At 38.7% G+C, this 8,005-nt stretch overlaps 1 protein-coding gene across 1 annotated transcript in view; it reads right to left on the bottom strand.

Annotated features, from left to right (window-relative positions):
* Positions 1–6,593: 6,593 nt before the first annotated feature.
* The window catches only part of ADAMTS19 (ADAM metallopeptidase with thrombospondin type 1 motif 19), a 228,082-nt gene continuing 226,670 nt past the window's right edge, over positions 6,594–8,005 (bottom strand). The window contains exon 23 of the mRNA XM_058539839.1: positions 6,594–7,930. Coding sequence (XP_058395822.1) covers positions 7,779–7,930 — 152 coding nt within the window. The 3' untranslated portion in view covers positions 6,594–7,778. The remainder of the gene's footprint in view (positions 7,931–8,005) is intronic.

Genomic DNA, 8,005 nt, shown 5'->3' with positions numbered 1-8,005 from the left:
GTGCTTGGTACATTCTGGATTTTTCTGGTTGCTGCCAGAATACATCTAATGAACAAATATTTCTCAGGCTGTTTGCTTTTCCTGAAAGATTCTTTGGGGAATAACACACATCTTCAAGAAGAACCTTACTTCTCTTTGGCTCTCTATATTGGCAAGTAGAGACATAGAATCTAGATCCAAATATATTTGATTAGGCCTTTTCCTTAGCCAAAGTATGAGGTAGGTGAAATGAGCCTTCAGTTTTCCTTAGGCGTCCTTCCTTTCGATTCCTCCGCCATGCTCTAGATGCCCAGAGGGTTGTATAGTGTCCCTTTCTGTTTACAAGTTTAGTCTCAGACTTTCCACCTTCCGGCACCATCCTTTGTCTACCTAGCCTTCCACAAAACCTTTACATATTTTCCCTAGTAGGGGAAATGATTTTTCCCTCCTTTGAAATCTTAGAATGATTTGTTTACACTCTCATCTTACTATCTTTTGTTTGATAATGTAATTTATACTTTTCTTTTATGAGCCCCTCCACTAGATGATACATTACAAAAGAGCAGCCCTATTGGATGCTTCTCTCCCCACATAAGTCATGTCTAAAGACTCTCATGAAGCCCTTCACTCAATAAATAACGATGACTGTTGTCTCTTCCCGAGCCCTAAGAAGGGCTCTATTATGGCTGAAAATTGAAAATCCAATTAAATTTGATTTAAAAAATGGCCTAATGCTCTGTTGTCCAATCAACCGTGCTCAGTGAAAAAAGGATTCCGTTGCCAAAAATATTTATAAAATACTCTGTATTCTCTTCTGATAGTTTATTTTATTTTTTTTTAATAATTTTATTTATTTATTTTCCCCCCAAAGCCCCATAGATAGTTGTATGTCATAGTTGCACATCCTTCTAGTTGCTGTATGTGGGACGGGGCCTCAGCATGGCCAGAGAAGCAGTACGACGGTGCGCGCCCGGGACCCGAACCCCGGCCTCCAACAGCGGGGCGCGCGCACTTAACCGCTAAGCCATGGGGCCAGCCCTCTCTTGTGGTAGTTTATAACGCTCAGTGTCCTCACACTGAAGACTCTGAGAAGTTCTACTTTGTTAATGTAGGCGTTTTCCAAATTTATTTGATCACCTAACACTCATTTCATTGTTTTCCTTTTAACTCTTCAAAAAATTTACCTGGTAGTAATTGGACAAAGATTGGCTTAGGGTTTCTGTTTCTTTACTGTCATTAATACCTTTATTCTAGAGTGACAAAGGGTATAAATACACATAAATAAAGAATTATATTGCAGTGATAATCTGGTGGAAATGTGGATATCTGGGCTTCTCAACTCTTACCATGCAGGTAATCATTTGCTCTTTTTCTTTACAGTATATTTTTATAAAAGTATCATTTCCCCTTGGATTTAGACCCATAATTATAGTTTTTTGAACCACGAGAATTGTAAAAATAGAATTAAACATGGTTCACTAGGTAAAACTATCTACGTATTAATTAATCTTATTTTCTTCTCTCCCCTTTCCTTCCTTCCCTCCCTCCCCTCTTTCCTTCCTTCCTTCCTTCCTTCCCCCTCTCCTCCCTCCCCTCCTTCCTTCCTTCCTTCGTTTCGTTCCTCTCTTTCTCTCTCTCCCCTCCCCTCTTTCTTTTTTTTTGTAGATTGTACCAATAACTAACTGAAATATGTGAAACTATTTCCAGCTGAAAAGCCTGCACAATGTCCAGATGAACAGCTGAGGTTCATCAAATTATCTGAGTTTGAAAATTAGTTGGATAGTTTTGATTACAAAGAAAGCCTGTGAGTAGGTTATAAATCCTGTGCATCTCTTGTAAAACATTTTCAAATTTGGTGAACAAGGGAGGCAATCAGAGTAATTGAGTGCACAGAATTTGGAGTCAGAATGGCTTTATTACATCCAACTAAACTGGGTTCTTGGGCAAGTTACTGTATCTCTTTGAGCCTCAGTTTCCTCAGCTATAATGTGAAGATACTAATAGTACCTCACAAGGTTGCTAGGAGGTTTAAGAGCTATAGTGGTTAACAGAATGTTCAGCATATATTACATTCTTAAAAAAGGTTTACTGTTATTTTAAGAGTGCATAAGAACATGGATTTTCATTTCAGTTGTCTCTGATATAAAGCAAACGGGAAAAAAAAATCATATTAGCCATCTATAGTTACAAAGCAAACTGTATTTCCCATTTCCCAGAATCCCCTTCTTTGTGTGATTCTGGATTAGGATTGGCCAAAAGAGGAACTTGCGTGAGATTTGGAAGACAAAATGGAAGCAGCATTCATTATCTGAAAGTCTTTTTGCAATCAGATGCAGAGACAGACAGGCATAGGTGTTTGGTAGGTTCCAGGTTGCCTTTGCTCTCCTGAGCTCCATGCCTATTTCTTCTTTCCCACTGCTGGTCCTGTTGACCATCAGGAAACTCAGATCCACTGCCAGATATTTGGCTGTGACCTATAAAGGAAGAAGATACACAGAGGCAACAGCATTGTATAGACATCTTTACAAATTACCCCTTCATAGTCACACTTATCTGGCTGTGCCTGGCTGCTCAGATTGGTTGGCGACTCCTCTGATCCCCCAACCGCTCTTATGGTCCTTCACTTCTCCAGTTCCTCCTGCAGTTGTGTGAATTCAAATCCGTTATCCATAGCACTCCAACACTGCTCCTCAGACTGAACCCTCACAATTATTGGTACCAGAGTGTTTCCAAAAAAAAAGAATTTAGAAAATGGAATCTGGAATTAGTTCTCTGATCTGACTAGTCTTACAAGCATTAATGACTCTATTTCCAGTAGTAAGTGGGACCCTGGTCATCCATGGCACACAGTGGCAAACGGTTATTTAAATTCTCATCTATAGTCACCCGGAGTGAAGTGCCTATAGAAGCAAGGCTCTGGGTTACCAGTTACCTGGTGCATTAAAACTTTTCATAGATACAAAAAGAATAATGACTGTGGGGTTGATTCATTGCTTCTAATGAGCTGGATAACTTACAGAGAGAATGATAAACCTGGGGTTTTAAATTCACAGCTCAAGGTCTAAGTTGGGAACCAGAAGGCTTCCATAACTGCCTTGAAATAAAACCTTTTTAACTGTACTGCTGATGTTCTACCATCTGTCATTTCTTCTACATCCATATCCAGATTTAAGCCCTGGAAAATCCAATGGGACCAGGTAGAAAGTGTGACCTGTGAGGTGTTACCATACATGCCAAAGGAATTGCAAGATTTTACCAATTCATATTAACTGAAACCCAAAGTATACATATGGGGAGGTTTCTTAATGGTGATTATATTAGGGTGGAAGGTATACAATGTTGTATTAGCCTAAATGTTTTTGTTATGGGTTCACTAAGTAGAGATTCTGGATTCAAAGTATTAGTTTATGTGGCTGGGAGGAATTCTTAAGAATCTGATTGAAAACTATACCCAATGGTGGTCCACTCTGAATGAAATTGAGATGCCAAAACCTCCTTGCTGTAATGTAATATATATAAACTTTTAGGGAGATGGGTTTTAATATGATAGATGTGCTCACTCATTTGTTAAATATGTCCCCTAAGAAGGTCCAGAGGGCATTCCCTTCACCAAGACTTTGAAAAATACATTGGTAAAGGCAGTATTGGAATCTTTAAAGAACTTCATAGTGGCTATTCTCTGAAAACCAGTAATGACATTGAGAAATGCTGCCACAGAACTGGACATCTTGAATTTAATGAGGATGATGGAAGTCCATAAGGGCAGGAACCCAAAGGCTGCATTTCACTGCCAGAGACCAGATGGGAATGGTAACCATAAAAGGCAACAGAGTCAAAGAGATAAAGGGAATGGTTTGACCTGCAGAGATTTTTAGTATTGGATGACCACTGAGTCCATAGGACTGAAATAGATAGGTATTCTACCAAAGTCTTACTTGATTTGTATAAGCATTAAATCTCTAGACTTGGTGAAGAGAAGCCTTATTTGAATCACACCACCAGGGAATTGCATTCCCTCAATCAATTTCCATATGAGACCATGTCTACAGACCCAGAACTCTGAATGAAGGGGAGGCTAGATCTCTTTGAGGAAGGATCCTGCTACACTGTCCAGAATTCATACTGTAAATCTACCTTCTAGTCTTCCCTGATGGGAACCACGTACTGCGGAAAGGGAAATAATCAGACTTTTTGATGATTACTGGATTACTGGCTCTAAACTGATACTAATTCCTGGTAACCTTAAATTGCCACTGTAGTCCCACAGTCAGAGCAAGAGCTTATGCAAGTCATATAATTTAATCAAGTTTTGGCTTAAATCTGTCTCATAGTTGAGCCAAGAGTCCCTGAACCCACCCCATAGTTATTTTACTAATTCTGGAAGGCATACTTGGAACAGAAATACTCAGAAACTGGGAGAACCCCTGCTCCCCTTGTTGGTTCCATGATCTGTAGAATGAGGGGTCTTATGCTAGTATGGTAATGGAAGCCCCTAGAACTGTCTCTAGAAACTAAAATTGGAAACCAAATCAATACCGCATTGCGGGAGGGATTTCTGAATTACTTTTACTATGAAGGATTTGAAGGATGCAGGAATGGTAAATCCTTGTTTTTTTTCCCTATTGTCCTGTGCAGAAGACAGATAGATTTTGGAGAATTACATGGGATTATCACAAACTTAACCAGATGCGAAGGAAAAATTACGTAGGAAGAGGAGACAGTCTCAATTCCATCCTTTGATTCCTGAATCCATGAATTTAGGTAGAAATATCACCATATATTGGTTGATGAATCAGACCGTATACACCATCTTAGAGGACCTCCAAAATGTTTTCACACAGCTGGTGCCAGGACTGAATATATATATATAAAAAAAGACATTGCATAATTCTGTTAGGCCATCTGTTTCAGGGTGATGGAGAATATGATAATACTAGAGATTTACATGAGCATGAGCCCACTGCCACATTTATTTGCTGTTGAGTTCCCTGAAGAGAAACAATATCATATGGAATACCGTAACAGCGAATGAGGCATTTGGTAAGTTCATGGATGGTATTTTGGCAGAAACCTTGCAATCTGGGAAGGCAAATCCATAGTCAGGGTAAGTGGCTATTTCTGTGAGAAGAAATCCCTGCCTGTTTTGTGATAGAATTGAGCTAATGTAATCATATTGCAATCAAAGTGCTTTGGCTGGATTGGCAAGGACTTGGAAAAAGCATGTGAAAATTGATGAAAAGAGAGTTATGAGGAAAAGGCATGTGGAATGACTTCCTTGAATAACTTATATTCCATCTGACTGCTCACCAAAGAGCACCCTCAGGAGAGAGGTCTTAATCATCAGATGGAACTGATGACAAGTTCTGTGTATGTCGGCCAGTCTCTTTCATCAGTCACCTTTGTCGTTGCCCAATGGGCCTGGGAACAGAGACAAAGGTGGCAGGAATGGAGATTATGTATGGATTCAGCAACATGAACTTCCACTCACCAAGGCCAATCTAGCTACAGTTACTGCTGAGGGCTCAATCTAACAACAGCAGAGGAGATATTATTTCCCAATGTGGCATCATTCTATGGGAAAACCAGCCCACCACCTTGATTGCAGTGTGATTACATTAGCTCACTTCTATCAGAAAACAGGCAGGGTTTGTTCTCACAAAAATAGCCACTTACCCTGACTGTGGATTTGCCTTCCCAGCCTGCAAAGTTTCTGCCAAAACACCATCTGTGAACTTACCAAACGCCTCATTCACCGTTATGGTATTCTATAAAATATTGTTCCTGTTCGGGGAACTCAAAAAACAGCAAATAAAATGTGGCAAAGGACTCATGCTCATGTAAATCTCTGGTATTAAAATGTTCCCCATCACCCTGAAGCAGATGGCCTAACAGAATGATGCAATGTCGTTTTTTCCTTTTCTTTTTAAATTCAGTTCTGACACTAGTTGAGTGAAAACATTTTGGAGGTCCTCTGAGATGTTATATACGGTCTGATTCATCAGCCAACGTATGGTGATATTTCCACCTAGAGTCATGGATTCAGTAATCAAGGGATGGATTGAGACTGTCTCCTCTTCCTATGTAATATTTCCCCTTCTCATTTCCCTACTATCTTACATAAGATGTATTGATATTGGTTAATTTTATATCTCAGCAATTAAATTAAAGGATATACATAGTAAGAGATGATCTAGAAACAAAATGTCCTCCATATGAAAATGAAGGTGAAAAATATTAATGAGGGAAGTGTGAAGAATGGTGAAGATTTTGAGGTTTTACTCTGTATCAAGTTAGCCGGCTACACTTTCATGGCAGAAGACATAAGCCTCCTGGGTTAGAGACAAAGGACTTCATTACTCACAGCAACAGCAGGAGCCAGAAAATCAGCATGTTCTTGCACCAGTTCCCTGAGCCCCAATTCCCACAGGGCAACACGAAGAGAGCCAGCTGATACCTGCACATGCAGTGGGTTGTATTACAGGAGAAGGACTCCAGTTTTAGGAAACCTGAAACTTTTATACTGAGAAGAAAGCATGTCTGCACTTTGCTCCAAAGAGAGACACTATCTTTATCTTCCAAGGCTGTTCACTATACAAATATCCCTTAGAATATACTCCAGAACAAAAGCAGACAGTGCCAGGACATGTGTCAATGTGAGACCTATGAAGAATTGCCTCCCAACAGGAAGTTTCACATATTTTATTGAAAAATCTAAGAAATCATGTGAATCATGTACAATATTTTCTCACAAGAAAACATTTAAGCTGGTTTTTTAACGTTTCACAGAATTGTAAAACTTTTTACTTTTTAAAAGGAAAAAACACAATGAAACTACCACAGTATTAAAAGCTTTTTGTTTTTCCTTGTTCTAGGGAAAAGTCTGAAAAATATCTAGTAAATTTTCTCATCATGATTTGTGAGGCTAAGTACTATACTCTTTTATAAATCTGCTAAAAAGATACAAGGAAATGGGTGGATCAATGCTTTCTTTGTTCAAAATATTTTAAAAAGCTAAAATCTAATGACAACATGTTAAAATAATACACATTTTTGTAGGATGTTACCATTTCTATAACGGTTTCTCTACACTATATCAACAGTGCAATGGTGATTCAGTGTAAGTCATTACAGTGTTTCATTGTTACAATACTTGTGTTCAAGTACTTGTTCATGAACATGATCAAAGTCTATATTTTGACTTTTCTTTTCCATTATTAAAATAAGGTTATCATTACAGTAGAATTTTTCCTATGGATAGCTCTAAATCTGAACCAAATTCATAATACATTCTCTAAAAACCTGTTCAACACTATGAGGTTTGTTATGTTTACACATCTCCTGCAGGTTACAGAAAATGGGCTAATTCTGCATCAGGACACCAAAAAACAAAAATCATTTCTCTCCATATATAACTAAACTATTACGCTAAATTAGTCTACATTCTGGATAACTCAATGGTATTGGTGGGGAGAGAGTAGCACCTTAGAGACAGCTCTAACTTAAAAAAAAAATGTTTTTAAAGCCTAATCATCTTGGGTTTCTTTCCCCCTTTTTATTTTTATTCCGGAAACTGGATCCAACTTATTCACATAAAATTATTTATGAAGCCATATAGTATAAATCAAAATGTTTGTATAACCAAAACAAACACCATATTGGATGTTTGGCAGGCAAAAAAATAAATTAATTTGATTAAATTATATGTAATCTGATAATATTTGGTCTGAAAAACATGCTAGTGTGTGTGTTTATAAATAATGTAATTTCGAAGAGCTGTGAGCCAGCCAGCGTGCTAGAGGTCAACTCTTCTGCTGCAGCTTTTGGGCATAGAAGTCCCTGCACGTGTCACAGCAGCGCTGATACCACCGCATGTCCTGACATAGGTTCTTCTCACGTATCACTCGGCAGTACACGGGCCACTGGTCTCCCAGGCACTTGAAAGTCAGAGCAGCTGTGAAGCAGAACACAGGGCACTCAATACGTGGAGATATCCTAGGTGTCATGAGTAGAAACCAAGAGCAATCAT

Source organism: Diceros bicornis, chromosome 1, assembly GCF_020826845.1.
Source record: "Diceros bicornis minor isolate mBicDic1 chromosome 1, mDicBic1.mat.cur, whole genome shotgun sequence".
Taxonomy (NCBI): domain Eukaryota; kingdom Metazoa; phylum Chordata; class Mammalia; order Perissodactyla; family Rhinocerotidae; genus Diceros; species Diceros bicornis.
This window is presented reverse-complemented; position numbering and strand designations above follow the sequence as displayed.